Here is a 17,146-nt window from a genome sequence, read left to right as displayed (position 1 = left end):
GGGAATGTGGTTCTCTAAAGGGATATCATATAAATGCCCAAGCCTCCCTCCAGGGATGTAAGTCTGTATCTCTGTCTATCCCCTCTCCTTATTCTTTCTCTCTGTCACCTTCTTTGCCCTTTATGCCTATAAATCTATGTGTACTCCTGCACTCTACCTTTTAAAAGCTAAAAACTAAGATAATATCTCAGGGATCCAAACTTGTCCATCATTATCAAGATGATCCCCCTATGCTGATGACAACATAGTGTCAATGGGACAACAAATGTCAAAAAAAAAATAGTTCACCCCATTCTCAGCTATGGCCTTCAGAACAGAAGTGGAAGACTGAGTTAGACTTGATAGATCCCTTTTCAGGGAGACAAGGTCAGTCCTGAAAGCAACAGAGACAGGACCAACTCAGTGACCAAGCACCAATACTATGATTTTGTAGGTAGAAATGTAGGTAGAAAGTAAGTGTGTGTAAGATAAAGTAGAGGAAGTGGGAAAGAATACCAGCAACTCTATTCAGAATGATAGTGACAATGATATCCAGATGACACAGGGACACAAAAAAAGGTCTACCCAAGCTATCCAAGTATGCAAGAGGGAAAGAATTAAGGATAGAAATAATATCAAACAGAAGAAAACACCAAATAAATGAAAAAGTACTGTGGGTTTGAGATTTACAAGAAGTAAACCCAGAACAAGTGTTTAGATCTGTAACAAAGACAAATAGAGCATCAAAGAGAAAAACTGCTTGGCTACAGAGATTAAAAGAAATAAAGGAAGAGAAAATAAATCAAATTAGAATTCTAGAGCAAAAGAATTAAAAGAAGATGAACAGTTTAGAGCCAAAGATGGAAACCATATGTAAGTAATAGATTCCCTGAAAAACAGGATCAAGCAATCAAAATTCAATGATGCCATCAGATAATAATAATTAATAGAAAAAATCAAATGTTGAAAAATGGGTAAAATTAAATTAAAACAACTAACCCAGAAAACAGCTTGAGGAAACACAAGTTTAAACTATCATTTCCCCTGAAAAACATGACCAAATAAAAAACCTAGATATTTCAAGAAATGCAAAATAAAAATGAAAAGAATACACTTGAAAGAAATCTAATATTAAAAGTGCTAAAATCCAGATCTTCCAAGTCAAAGGAAAAAATAGCCATTAGTCAGAAAAAATTGAGTTTGAATACCAAAAAATCACAGTCAGAATCACTCTCCCTCTGAGAAAGAAATGGTGGACTAATATGCAGAATGAAATATACACTTTTGGAAATAGCCAACATAGTAATTTGCTTTATTTGGTTAGGCATATATGATATACAGATTCTGTTTTAATTATTTCCCTCCCACTGGAGAACGTAATAAAAATGAAAAAATGTTTATAACTGAAAAAATTAATTTTGATAAGTGAATGGGACTGTTAAGAAGTCTTTCATAAAATGAAATGGGTAGCAAAATGCATCAGAAATACATTACACTGTTTATAAAAATCATAAATGAAGCAAAGATTTATACAGACTTAAAATGAAGATCCAATCATGCAAAGTTTATTGTGCTTCAAATAAATTCATAAAAGTAAAGAAAGCATTCATGATCTCAATAGATTAAAAATAAAAAGGCATAAAAAAGATAATAAAGGAAGATATGTTACTCTTAAAGGCAAGATAGACAACAGTATGAACTAAATATGTATGAAGTAAAGGGCATAGTATCTGGAGAAAAACAGTACAATTACAAAAAAGAAATAGGCAGAAACATTATTAATGCCTGTTTTTTTTTTTTTTTTTTTTTTTTTTTTTTACAAGCTAACCTTACAGAAAGAAAATTAGAAAAAATTTAAGGATCTGAATAGAACACATCGAGGATAGCCTGGGTAATCTGCCACTACTAGAGATACTCTTCAACGTTTTCCCTATTCTTTGGCCCTGGGCCACCTAAAATTCATCCAGGATAGTCAGAAATTGAGATGAATGTCAACACTGGTAGTGTCCTTTCACCCTTCCTCCTAATTTTTCTTCCCCTTTTGCCCTGCCTGTTGTCTCTGATCTGATTTGCCCATTTCCTTTTTCAGCTCATTTTACATATGACGACATGGAGGCAAACAGATTTAAATGACTTGCCCATAGTCAAATTGCTAGTAAATATCTGAGGCTGGATTTAAACTCAGGTCTTCCTGACTCCAGGCTTGGTACTCTATCCACTATCTCCCTGGGTGTGTGTGTGGTGGTGGGGAGGAGCGTATTATGGGGGTGATAGAGCCAATGAAAGAATTTTTGTTTCATTATACATGTTACAAAGGATTATTGCCTCCAAAGGAGAATCAAGTATTCCCAAAGGTAAGAGATAAAATAAATTTCTTAATTTTTAAAAAAGTAAGCTAAAATTTTATCTTAAAAAGAAATGCAAATAAGATAAATAAAACAATAGTTCAATGCAAAAAATACTGACTAAAATATTAACTAAGAGGCTATGGCATCATATTAAATGACCAAGTTGGATATACTCCAGGAATATTGGATTGGTTCAATAATAGTTAAATTATAAATAATAGAACACATTAGTGACAAAAATTAAAATCACATAATTACATGATATGAAAAGGTTTTTTTCCCTTATAAATTGCAATATCCCTTTACATCAAAAACTTTGAGAAATTTAGGAGTAAATGAAACATTCCTTAATAAGATTTATAAATGGTAAAAATCAAGAGACAATATTTTCTCCAACAGAATAACATTTGAAAACTTTCCAATACCATAAATGGTAAAAGCGAGACTATCCACTGCCACCACAATTATTTTATAGAGTTCTAGATATACTAAATATAGCAATGATTTTTAAAAAGAGAGAGAAATTAAGGAAATAAGCAACAGCAAGAAACAGATAATCTCTTTTTGGATATGATAGCTGAATTTTTAGAGTTCTCTAAGCAAACCAAGTTAATTGACATAATTAGCGACTTCAATAAAGTTTGAAGATATAAAATAGCCCTCCAAATTATCAGCCTTTCTGATATTATCCCTTGCTCTTCTAAATTGCTTATAGTATCACCCTTTATATTTAAATTTTGAGTCCATTTCAACCTTATTTTGATGTAGGGTGTGAGATGTTGGTCCATTATTAATTAAATATTGTTAAATATAGCAGAATATTAAATGTCACTTTAAAAAGGGACAGAAAAATACTTTTGAAATAACTATTGAATGCATAAAAACTGGGAATTTATCTACCATGACATTCAGAAATTTTGAAAATGCAACTATAAAGCACTATATAGACATGAACAGATTAATTAAATAGCTATTAATTACTTATGGTTGTGCTTTGCCATTACAATAAAAATAATAACACTACCTAAAGTATTCTTCAAATTCAATATCATATCAACTAAATTAGCAAAGGGTTACTTGTAGAATCAAGAAAAGTGAATATGGAAAATTTTGAGGAAAGTAACAGAAAAGGTGAGGAAGGAAGAGGAACTTAGGATAACAAGGGTCAAGTTAAATTACAAAAAAAAAAATCATTATCAAAAACTATTTGGTAGTAACTTAAAAATGGAAATATTTATCAATACAACATATTAGGTATACAATACTCAAAAGATCCATACAATATCTAATAGAGCATAATGTTTGGTAATAACTGACAGAATAGAATCTATTATTACAAATAAAAAATAAAAGAAACAAATAAATGAATAAATAAACAAACAAACTTCAGCTGAAGTTTAAAAAAAAGTACTGAGGAGTAGTAATCATCATCCCAAACAAAGAAAAAGCAAAAATAAACCTAATTTAAAAAAGATAATTAGGGACATTCCATCCGATTTAAGGGTACCATGAACAATGCATATGTATAGATGTACCAAATGGGATACCAGACAAATTTGCTGTATCTCCTAAATTTTTTCACTCTGAATTCTCTTCCAGATTCCTATGTAATTTAGAAGTACATATACTCTTAGCAACAATTCATCATTTACCAAATGTCTATAGCCTTCTTTCCCACAGACTTTTAAACTCATTCCCAATATTATTCCCTCACAATAGAAATTAAATGGAGTCTTAATTGAAATGAAAATGAAGATAATAGAAAATACAACTTCAAAACTTTAACATGACTATAGGCACTTCCTAAAACAATCTGAAATTACAATATGCCAAAACTTATCTCCCATGATTGATTTTCTATGTTTTTTCTAAAGCCCAATATAGTGAAGCATTATAAGCATGTACTATATATCAAGACCACATGAGAAAAAGGACTTTTGTCATTGTTCTATGCTTTAATAGTAATTGCTTTCAACCTAGTTGCCTACTTGGAAAGTTTATCATCAGAAACACAGATAGCTATCCCATGGAATGTAGCCAGTGGTTTTTTTTTCCCACATGTTCTTGTGAAAGTAGAGTAGAGATGTCTATAATAGTAGGGCAGATGAAAGGGGCAAATAGATTTTCGTTCATTTTTTCTCTCAAGGAAATGGAATTTCTGGGAGTTTGAGGATTTCTTCTGGTGGATAATATAAATTATTTCGATATCAATGAGTTGGAGTTGGAATAAGCAGAAGATGTTAATGATGATTAGGCCAGCAACGTGAAATCAAGCTGATGTTTCTAATTGAGGCATGGCTTTGAAGAGGTATTTCACAATTTTTTTCTGAGGAATCCCATTTAATAAGTACGAACACCCAAAGAGTATCTGCTACTCAATTTCTCCATGGGTTAATTGGCTTTCTTATTATTTTCCATTAGAATGCAAATATGATTATCTTCTAAATTTGGATCTTGAGAGCACATTAGAACAAGTCCTTCAAAGACTTCATTTGTTCATGGGTAGGCTGAACTAATATAAAAATGAAAATTCTACCTAAATTTACTTATTCAGTGCCATACCAATAAAACTGCCAAAAAATTACTTCATAGAGCGAGGGAAAAAAAATAACAAAATTCATCTGGAAGTAGAGAAGGTCAAGAATATCAAGGGAATTCTTTTTTTAAAATGCAAAGAAAAGTAGCCAAGATATAGGCTCACAAGACAGAATAGTCAATGACTTTAGTAATCTACTGTTAGATAAACCAAAGACTTCATGTTCTAGGATAAGAATTCATTAATTGACAAAAATTTCTGGGAAAGTTGGAAAATCATATGGACCAACATCTCACATGCTACATCAAGATAACGTTGAAATGGACTCATAATTTAAACATAAAGGATGATTCTATAAGCAAATTAGGAGACCAAGGGATAAACTACCTATCAGATCTTTGGAGAAGGAAGGAATTTATGACCAAAGAAGAATTAGAGAACATTGGATAATTTTTGATTACATTAAATTAAAAAGGGTTTTGCATAAAGAAAACCAATGCAACCAAAATTTTTACAGCCAATATTTCTGATAAAAGCCTCCTTTCTAAATATATAGACAACTGAGTCAAATTTATAAGAATGCAAGTCATTACCCACTTGATAAATGATCAAAGAATATGAATAATTTTCAGATGAAGAAATTAAAGCATTTATATTCATATAAAAATGCTCTAAATCATTATTGATTAGAGAAATGCAAATTAAGACAACTCTGAAGTGCCACAACACACTTATGAGATTGACTAAGATAATAGGAAAAGATAGTGATAAATGTTTGAAGAGTTTTGGGAAAACCAGAAAGAACACCAGTGCATTTTTAGTGGAGTTGTGAAATAACTCTGCCCTAAGGGCTATCAAACTGTGCATACCCTTTGATCCAGAAGTGTCTCTATTTGGGTAAGTATACCAAAGAAAGCATAAAAGAGGGGGGAAAATGCACATATTTTAACATTTTGTTAAAAATTTTGTAGCAGTTCTTTTTGTAGTGGCAAGGAACAGGAAACTGAGTGGATGTCTATCAATTGGGAAATGACTCAATAAGTTATAGTATATGAAACTAATAAGATATTATTGTCCTAATAGAAATGATGAGCAGACTGATTTCAAAAAAGTCTGAAAAGAATTATATAAACTGATGCTGAGTGAAGTGAGCAGAACCAGAAGAACAATATACACAGTAACAGCAAAACTATTTGATGATCAACTATGATAGAATTAACTCTTCTCAGCAATGGGAAGATCCAAGACAGTTCCAACACATTTGATAGAAAAAATGCCATGTGTATCCAAAGAAAGAACTATGGAGACTGAATGTAATTTTTTTAGTTTTTTCTTTCTTGTAGGTTTTTTTCCCTTTTGGCCTGATTTTTCTTGCACAGCATGACAAATATAGAAATATATTTAAAAGAATTGTACATATATAATCTATATCAGATTACTTGTTTTCTTAAGGAGGAGGTGGAGAGAGGAAGAAAAAAATGGAACACAAAATCTTACAAAAATAAATACTGAAAAGTATCTTTATACGTATTTTGAAAAATAAAATACTATTGACAAAAAACAATAAATCATCCAATCAAGAAGAAAAGTATCCATGTAAATAGAAAGATATAAAGTAGTGCATTTTCATAAAAAAAATGTTGATGTGTTGCTTGGCATATTATAGAATCATAGAATTGAAAAATTGAAAGAGACCTCAGGGGTCACTTAGTCTAATTCATATCCAGAAAGCATTTCCAATATTACACCCAACTTGTTAGAATCTAGTTTCTGCCTCATTCTGCCAAGAAAGGAAGCCCATTACACTTTTGGACAGATCTCATTGTTAGAACGTTTTCTCTTACATAAAACCTAAGTGTGCTCTAAGAAAACAAACAAAATAGGCTACTTAATCCCTAGTTCATAGGATAATCTTTTAAATATTAAAGACAGTTATTATGTTTCCTTTTGAATCCATCTCTCCTCCAGATTAAATATGCCCTCTTTGTTCAATTAATCCTTCTATGACATGGAAGGAGATTTTTCACTGTCCTAATGCCCTGCTCTGGACACTAGAGATTACAGATGTTCTTTTTAAACAGTTTAAACAGTTAGATGTAACTTCATGATGATGAAGGTAAAATTACCTAATTTCTCTCACTTTACTGTACTTTGTAGAGTTAAAAAAAACAGTCCCATTCTTTACATTATAGGAGGCTTCTAATAGAAAGTAGAGGTAGAAATGCTACAAGGAGCTTATGGGAGCTACTACAATAAGTGTCACAAAGCCTTCTATTTCTTTCACTAATTGTTCATTCATCCTCTCAACTTTTCATTGTGGATGCTCTCCAAGTCTTTCCTTAGCTTACTCTTTTTACTATAAGTCTTAGATCTTAGAGTAATACATTCTGACTTTGGTAATTTGTGTATCAGCTTGATGAACCTGATCTTGAAAATATACAATATATTGTAAGACCTCTCCCCAGATAAGATAATTATCAGTGTTATTATAAAAACTAGCATTTATGTAGAATTTATTCAAGCTATATAAAATACTTTACAAGGTATTTACATTTTATAAATGAAGAAACTGAGGAACAGAGGAAGCATCTGAGACCACATTTGGACTCAGATTTTCCTGACTTCAAGCTCAGCACTCCATTCACTATGAATCCTAGATATATTCTACTATTGTTTCCTGTCAGAGGATGGGGACATTATGTACGGGATGATAAGCCTTTTAATTGGCTGCTGAACTAAAACTAAGAATACATGCAAAAGGAATAAAGAAGTGAAAATGTGTCTTCTCCCTTTTGATTCTCAAGTGAGGAGAAAGAAATGCTAGTCTCCAAGTGGGGAGGCTTACACCCTATATAGAAGTTCTCCATATGGCAGTAAACACAATATTGCCATTTCTTTGGGCTCCATTGTATCTATCCTTTCATGATTTTGGTGAATTAATTTTGGAAACAGATGGACCAGGTTCATAGAACCCAAAAGTTTAGAAGAACTTTAGCAGTCCAGTAATGAGTCTATAACATAATTTTCCAAAAGCTGAACCAGCTGAGCCCTAAGGAGTAACCTATATTGACCGTGCCTAGCAGTGATCCTGCTAATAAAGTAGGAACTCTTCCATTTAAAACTTCCAGAAGTGAACTTGAGGAATAAATTTGGGAAAGCCATATTTTAGAGAAATTTATTTTACCCTACATAAGAATAACTAACAGTCTATATCAATTCATGATTTTTCTAGGTAGGTTTACTAAAATAGAAACTGTGTCAAGACTCTGGTGAATTACAAGATACAACATGTTTTATAGAGAGAGATAGCTCTGGTAATAGTGAAGCCCTATAGGTTCTTACTATTAACACTGAACATCTTAAAGAAAGCACACTTGCTCATGTCTAGAAGTTGCCCACTCAGATGTCAGAAAGTAGGATTATAAAGTTAATTGCTATTGTGTATTAATATGATGATGAATGGATAAATCATTCTGAGATACCATACCTCTATTTGAGAGCTAAAGGAACCTGAACTTCTTTCCTTTATCCTTTATCCAAGTTCTGTTGTTTGTATATTATATAAACAGTCTTAGGAAGTGAGCAAAGACCCTCACTTAAAATGGGGACAAAACAATTTGGGAAAAAAGTATGGAAAGAACAAAAAATTCTACTCTAGAGAACAGAAACAGGAGGACGCACATCTAGGGAAGTAGTTGCTAGGGTTCTTGTTATTAATGTTGCCTTAAACATTTTCGCCTGTCTCCTCAAACATTTAGAGCAGCACTTTCTGACTTTAAGCCTTGAATCTTTGCTTCCCTATGTCTTTGTCCTTCCCTGCTTTCCCCAATTTCACCAAAAATCCACCTAAGTCACTCTGACTAAAGCTGTGACTTATGGCAATAGAACCCTCACTCATGTTAAATGTGTCTGGAAAATCAAGTCCAAACCTTGCCTAGTTCCCTTCTTTTAATATGCTGGACTAACTCTGTTCTTAAGCTATTCCTTAGTATACATAATGCATAATTCAATATATTTATATAATACTACAAGGAAAATGCTAGCTACTGATGAGTTGATTTATAAATGACTACAAATAGCAACTAGCCAAGATATATGTTCCTTAGAGTAAATATATGCTATTTTTAAATCTCATGAAATGTATCTGAAAAACATCTTTAAACTTACTTTCTGCACTAACTTTGTAGCTTAATTTTTCAAAAAACTAATTAATGAAATCATTAGATGAAGCTAGTCAAAAAGGAATGGATTAAAGATTGCTGAATGTCTTCCACTACTGTTCCTGAAAATCCATGATTTTTAAAATTATTTTAGAAATATGTAAGATTCAACATTTTGAGTCCAAAAAGTTTTAACGATCGAACTGTGGAATTTTTCTTTTAAATTTAGCCTGAAACCATTCACTAATCGGATTTTGTTTGAATTTTCATAAATTCACATAGCAGCATAAGAGTTAAAAGTAATTTTTGAGGTTTTCAAGTGCAAGCCCCTACTCGCTGTAAAGCAGATGCTCCATAATATATCATCTAACCTCTCCTTTTATACTTCCAATGGCAAGGAACTCATCATTTTATGATGCAACCTATTTGATATTTGGACAGCTCCAATGTTAGAAAGTTCTTTCTTACCTGTCAATATGTCAAATATCCATGATTTAATTGGTGTGGTTATTCCCTCCACTAATACAGATAACAAGTCCTCTGTGACTTAGTAGATGGTCTTCAAGAGGTGCTGTGGTAAAAAAAACAAATTCACCACCCTTCAGCCAACCTGGTGATAAGCCTATGTCCAAATTTAGTTAAGCTAGTATTCAGCCAGGAGACATATATTCCATCACAGGTGGCTGACTAGAAATCTGCCGGGACATGTGATCCACTGGTCTTTTCTTGAAGAACCCAGGATCATCTCCATGCCATTTTAAGGCATCAGATTAGGGATTTTCATGGGGAATAACAAGACAAAACCTAATTCCTTATAAGTTCTATTGATGGGTCTTAATTCTGTTCTGTAGAGCCATACTGAATAAGTTTAACATGACCTCTTCAAATGACAAATCTTCAAATATTTCAAGAAAACTATACTATGACTTCTGAGTCTACTTTTAAGACTCTGAAATACACTATTAAATTGCAAATTTCATAAGGACAGGAACTTTGTCTTAACTGAACCTTGAATCACTCCCCAAATCTAGCTTGGTGTCCTGAATAAAGTAGATATTTAATTAATTTTTGTTTTGAGGCAACTAGTTGGTATAGTGGATAGAGTACCAGCCTTGAAGTCAGGAGGACCTGAGTTCAAATCTGACCTCAGATATTTAACACTTTCTAGCTGTGTGACCCTGGGCAAGTCACTTAATCCCAATTGCTTTAGCAAATAAAGAAATATTTGTTTTATTTAATCATCTGAGCTAAAGATGCTCAGTTTAACTGCTATTCATATAACATGATTTTGAATTCTTTATTATGATCATTCTTTCATGAAGTTCTCTTAAATAGTGTCAAACTCAAATGGAAATGGATCTCTGTTGGAGGAATATTGACTTAGAAAATCACAAACAAACATTACTCTGTTGTACTGTATTTTCATTTCTTTTGCTGAACACTTCCCAATTACATTTTAATTGCGTTTGGCTGCACTCAAGTTTTGCAGACATCATGGCTTCACCAGGAGTTGGACACATCAGCTCTAGTTTTATCAATGCCCTCCTTATCCTCTCAAGATATTCTACATAAGATCTGACCAGCATAGAATAAACTGAATAAATAGATTATATTCTTTGTTTTTCATACTATACTTCTATGTAGCTTATGCATTAAGTTAAATCATACTGCTGATTCCTACTGAATTTATAGTAGACTAAAACCCCTTAGTCTACTTTCAAACAAGCTGCTATTAGGCAATGGCTTCCTAAGCTTATACTTAAGTATAGGGTCTTGCACTTAACTTTATTAAATATCATCTTGTTGTATTAGCACTCTAATTCCAGACTATTGAGATATTTTTGGACTCTAACTTTTTCATACAGCCCATTAGCATTCCCTCCTGCCACTATGTTATTTAGATTTGGTGCTATATGAATGAGCCAGCAATTTTAGCTGACAATTGTAATAACTCAGCAACTTATGCATGATCCTGATATGGACTCCAGAAAAGTCACACCATGTTATCTAAAAATAGCCACATCCTAAAATCATTAAATCATTTTTTGAACCTGTTGGTACCAGCTATCATGAAAAGACCCATTACTATCATATAGTTCTTGGTCAACATTTTAAACTCTTCCTACCCCACCCCCAGCTACATTATGTTCTTCTAGTTAGAAAACTTTTTTTTCATCTTTTTCTTCTTGGCTTGTTTCTTACTGTTTTTCATCTCTAGGAAATTTTCATTCTTTGGAAGAAATCCAATGTATAAGAAAGCATTTCTTGAGTCTTTAATCAAGAACATCCCTGAGTCTTTAATGAAGAATATCAGCATTTTAAAAAAAAATAGAGAGAGAGTTGAAAAATGAAATAATTCCCTTACTTTCTACATGACAACCATTGACACATATTTCTAATATTTGCAATGTGCTTTCATACATATATTCGAGCTTCACAATAATTCTATGAGGTAGGTACTATTGGTGTTATTTTATTATGCCACTTTTCTTACTTTCTTTTTTTCTTTCCCTATTTTGCCCAGGCTGAAAATGCATTGGCCCCTAAAGACAGTCCCATTTCTAATAAGCTCAAGAGCTTTGACCTGCTCCATTTCTGGTTTGGACCAGTTTGCTCTTTCTTAGTTTGCTCCTGGTGGCCCCCTGCTCCCATGGGCTTAACCATATTGATGCCATGCTAAGTGCTGATGTCTTAGCCCATTGCAGCTTAGAACTCCTGTTCTGGAGCAATCTACTAATATTATCCTCTCCAGAAACAGGGATTACAGGTATGCAACAACACTCAACTATTGTCACTGTTTTTATATATTAAGAAACTGAGGCTTATATTAGTATAAAGACTTGTTTATTGTCACACCGCTAGTATATGTCAAAGGCAAGATTTGAACCCAGAACTTCCTGATTTCAAGTCCAGCACTCTATCCATTATAATGGGTTACCTTTACTGCTACAGAAAGAAAGAAGATAATGGGTATTTTATAGACCCCTAAAAAATCCCCATATTAACTGAAACAACAAATTATCCACAGTCAAATTCCATATATTTGGCCCTAGCCCATAACACCACCATAACAACAACAATAATATTATTGCATCATAAGCAAATCCAACAAATCCTATTATAAAGTTGTGGAAGTAACTTCTCCCTAAAAATGTTTTTCCCCTAATCAAATTTTCAGAGAAACAATTAAATTAGATGAGTTATTCCCTAATTTTGCTAAAATGTGGGCAACCAGAAATTGTTACTGGCATGCTACTCAGTTGGGTATCTGCCTAGACACCTTAAGCAATTTGTTTTCAATTAAAGTATTGCTGAATAATTTTTTTCATTTCATACATCATATTGCATAATCTTTAGTTTGCATAAATGTTTAATAAGGATCGATTAGGATCTGTGTTAGTATAAAAATGAAGATAATCACTATAACAGATTGGAAATGCAAATAATTTTAACAATTTCTTTTAAAAATTAAAGTTGTTTTTAGATAAAATTCATTTTCAAGTTTATATTCTAATCCAAGGATAGTTTCATCCTAAAGAAAATTTTAAAATAACTGAGAAATACAGTATTTTGATGAAGTAACTAAGTATTTCAGTTTTAGTGATTCTATTGATACTAATGGCAAAACTTTCATTTGAAAAAAAAAGATACCACCCATAAAAAACACTGATTTTAAAGGCTCTGTTAAATGCTTACTGGCTATATGCCAATCTTTAAATGACTTCCATTAAAATATTAAGGTATCATTCTATATGAGAAATGATAAGCTTGGAAACACTGGATTTAACAAAACCTCTTTTCTTTTCCTTTTTTCATATGGAACTGCCTTTAAATTATGCCCTAATACAACCAACTAGCTATGGTCCTTTAGCATAAAAAAAGTGAACAGATTCCTGAATACATAAACAATGTATATTGCATAGATAGTGTGATAGATTAGAGCTAACCAAGAGGATCTACTGGCTCAAATTTAAGATTGGAATGAAATGAGACATTTAGAAAAGGACGCTTATTTAGTTATAGTAGAAGAAAGGCATTCAGAATAGGGAAAGCATATTCATTAAGGGTATAGTTGATTTAGGTGGATACAATTTCCCAGAGTTAATTATCTAATTTTGGTCACTTTAATAACCTTGCTGGTCCAAATTTTTAGGACCCAGCTGGAGCTTTTCATGACTTTTTTGACCAGATATCCAGCAAGCTACATTGATGCCTGGCTCTTAGTTCCTTGAGCCAATTAAATCTCAAGAATGGCTTCAATACTCTTTAAGGAAAAATTAGCCTATTTGGATGGTCTTAAGATAGCCCTAACCGCTCTGTGAAAATATTGTTCCCCTTTGATCCAGCAGTGTTACTACTGGGCTTATATCCCAAAGAGATTATAAAGAAGGGAAAGGGACCTGTATGTGCATGAATGTTTGTGGCAGCCCTTTTTGTAGTGGCTAGAAACTGGAAACTGAATGGATGTCCATCAGTTGGAGAATGGCTGAATAAATTGTGGTATATTAATATTATGGAATATTACTGTTCTGTAAGAAATGACCAACAGGATGATTTCAGAAAGGCCTGGAGAGACTTACACGAACTGATGCTGAGTGAAATGAGCAGGACCAGGAGATCATTATATACTTCAACAACAATACTATATGATGACCAGTTCTGATGGACTTGGCCATCCTCAGCAACGAGATCAACCAAATCATTTCCAATGGAGCAGTAATGAACCGAACCAGCTACGCACAGAGAAAGAACTCTGGGAGATGACTAAAAACCATTACACTGAATTCCCAATCCCTATATTTATGCCCACATGCATTTTTGATTTCCTTCACAAGCTAATTGTACAATATTTCAGAGTCTGATTCTTTTTGTACAGCAAAATAACGTTTTGGTCATGTATACTTATTGTGTATCTAATTTATATTTTAATGTATTTAACATCTACCAGTCATCCTGCCATCTGGGGAAGGGGGTGGGGGGTAAGAGGTGAAAAATTGGAACAAGAGGTTTGGCAATTGTTAATGCTGTAAAGTTACCCATGCATATATCCTGTAAATAAAAGGCTATTAAATTAAAAAAAAAAAGAGATATTGAATTCAGAGCTTAAAAAAAAAGAAAATATTGTTCCTATCAAAATGTTTATAGAAAGGGATGAAAATGTTTATAGAAAAAGATCCACTGGTGTTCAAAATCATCTAGTTCAACCCCTTCATTTCACAAATAAGGATACTGGGGTCAGAATGACCCAAGGTCACATAGGTTAGTAAATAGCAAAACTAGATTTGAGCCGAGGATCTTTCACTCCATTTCCAATATTCTTTTCTTTTTTTAATCATATTGCTATAGCTAAGAATAGGGGAGAGGTACAGAAACAGATATAGGTGATCAGATAGAAAGAGAGACAGAAAGACATAGAGAAGCAAAGACACATATAGATAATAGAGAAATAGAGAATGGATACAAAGATATATTTACATAACATAGTTATGGAAGGAAATGATTGCTATATATAGAACATTATCTAATTTCTATTCTATGTTTATTCAATTCAAATTAACAAATATTTATTAAGTGCCTACAACATTCAGGGCATTTTAATAGTTACAGTAAGTAAACTTCCAGAAGCTTACAATCTGTTTTCTTGCTCTCGGATCTAGATTCTAAGACATCTAAAAGACATGGACTACATGACTAGAAAAATTCTATAAAGAGGAACAGTAAGATATGGTAAAATGAGCATTAAATGTTAAGTTATGAAAATAATAATATCAGTGCTTTACTATGTATTGACTTTTAAATCTAATATTTAAAATCAAGTAATTGACTACCTACTACATATCCATAATTGTTCTATGTTTTATAAAAGAGAAAATATGGATATAAACAGATTTTAATAAAAAGGAACAAGTGAAGCAAACACTATATAGCTATTGTATGTATTATGGTACGTTTAAAACACCATAGAAGATGTAGGAAAAAATTGAGAGATAGTTTTATGGATTAGTTAAAAATAATAGTTTAAAAAAAGTATATTTATTTAATCATTTATAAAACTATTTTTTCATATAATGGCAGAGTTAAAATTCTGTTGGCAAGATGCATGATTTCAATATGCTAAGGTAGGTTTACTATCTATGGGACAATGCCCACTTTCAACCCTCATTTTCCCTTGGGAAAGAAAAAAGAATGCAGCTTTAAAAAATTAGTAATTTATATAATATACTGTTATGGGTAACTTGAAGCCCTCGGAAGTCAGGGCTCTGAAAATTCTGTTACATAGAAAAATTGGGTCTTAACTATATGATTAAAAGGAAGCTCCACATGTAATGGAATATTGAACATTATATTATGTAATATTTTTCTCATAAGATACAATTAACCTTACATTTTCTCCTCTGAGTTACAGTAACACTTTTATAAAACCATAAAGCTACTTATAGTCTGCCAGTATAATTAAATGTTATAATGGTCTCCTTAATTGCCAAGCTCCAAAGATTTCAGTCATTCTTCTAGTAGTCTATCAATTGTCAATTATTCAATGACATTTTTTCCTCTTGAGAATTTATTTCAGTAGAAACATCTTTTTTTTAAAAAAATTCCTTTAAGGAATTACCAAATTAAGAAATTACTGTATTTTCTTATTATCACAATATTTCCATACAAATTTCATATAAATCTTTATTCTTCATCTCACTAACAAGTTGATTATAGATTATTGTGATTCATCACTGTGTTTGTGCCTTATCCCTCTACTATTATTTTCAGAAAATACTATTTAATATTAGGCTGATGTTTGGATGAAAGAATGGATGAATGAATGGATAAACTGAAGAAATTTTCTATGGATGCTTTTTTATAGTCCAAAATATAAACTTTTCTGAGAGTTGACTTTTATAGCCCACTTACCTATCAAACAGTTCCCCTCCTGTGACCAGTTCCAGAACCAGGCTGATTTCTGCTTGTGTTTCAAATATCTCTTTTAGTTTTATCTGCAGAGAAGCATAAAAAAGTCACAAGTTTGTTATTTTCACCTTTCCTAACACTGTATTCTAGGGAACTAACTGAAACTAAATGAACAGTCTATCAAAACCAAAACAGTAGAAAATTACTAGTTAATAGAGGTCTAGTTTTATTGTAAAGAATTCATTTGCTACTTCCTTGCAATGAAGTTGGTTAAAACAGAGACAAATAGTTTGACTTTTATCAAAGATGGTAAGGTAATATGGTGAATATTGCCACTTGGTCTAGAATTCAAGTCTGGCTTCAGTCACATACTAGTTGTATGACCCTAGAAAGATCACAAGCTCTAACTGCCATAGTTTTTTCATCTATAAAATGAAGATAGTAATAATAACCTCACAGTATTGTTATAAGGATTGGATGAGATAATATTTGAAAAGGAATTAGCCTACCACATAGTATGTGCTTAATAAATACTTATTATCTTTTCTTCCCTTATCTTCATAAAGAATTTTTTATCACAGATCTCAATTGCCCTCTTTATTTAAATAAAGAATTCAGTTTCAGAACTCTTCTACATAATGATGTTTCTGAACTATATTAGCCCATATTTGTTTTAGAGAATCAAAAACCTAATTTGAAATCAAGAGAGCCTGGAGTGAAAGAGGAATGAAAATAAAAAGGAGAAATACTGAAAAAATTTCTGGTTTCATGGTGGTCTGAAAATGTACTGAAAGTGAAAAAAATCAGTGGTCATGCAACTGAGGACAAAGTAAAATGTTTCTAAGAAAAATGAAAATTGACCTATTTTAAGATAACTAAATCAGTTTTAAGAGATACTTTTCCCTCCGGTTTCCTGACTTGTATCCAAAAATTGATGGATAGATAGCTCTTTGTAAATGACTAGGTCAAAACAATGACTAGCTTTTAAGAACTTAAACCTTAGTTTTAAGTATTCCAGACAACGTCCAGACTCTAGAGCTTTCTCGGTGCACAAGAAAGAGAAATTCCTATGACAATATTTTCAACACACTAATGCCACAAACTCTTTTAGCCTCATATAAATAGGTATCCAAAAAAGTTTCTAACTAAGCTGAGTCAGGGCTTTAAATGGACATGATTTAATACAATTCTGAGGCATTTTTAATGTCAGGCAGTACTGG

At 32.2% G+C, this 17,146-nt stretch overlaps 1 protein-coding gene across 2 annotated transcripts in view; it reads right to left on the bottom strand.

The window, feature by feature from the left end:
* The window catches only part of CAMK4 (calcium/calmodulin dependent protein kinase IV), a 171,489-nt gene that overhangs the window by 68,889 nt on the left and 85,454 nt on the right, over positions 1 to 17,146 (bottom strand). For both annotated transcript variants that reach the window (XM_031968410.1, XM_031968409.1), the window contains one exon: positions 15,930 to 16,012. In XM_031968410.1, coding sequence (XP_031824270.1) covers positions 15,930 to 16,012 — 83 coding nt within the window. The remainder of the gene's footprint in view (positions 1 to 15,929; positions 16,013 to 17,146) is intronic.

The sequence above is a fragment of the Sarcophilus harrisii genome, chromosome 1, assembly GCF_902635505.1.
Source record: "Sarcophilus harrisii chromosome 1, mSarHar1.11, whole genome shotgun sequence".
Lineage (NCBI taxonomy): Eukaryota > Metazoa > Chordata > Mammalia > Dasyuromorphia > Dasyuridae > Sarcophilus > Sarcophilus harrisii.
Note: the sequence above shows the minus strand (reverse complement) of the source record. Positions and strands in the feature narration are given on the sequence as shown.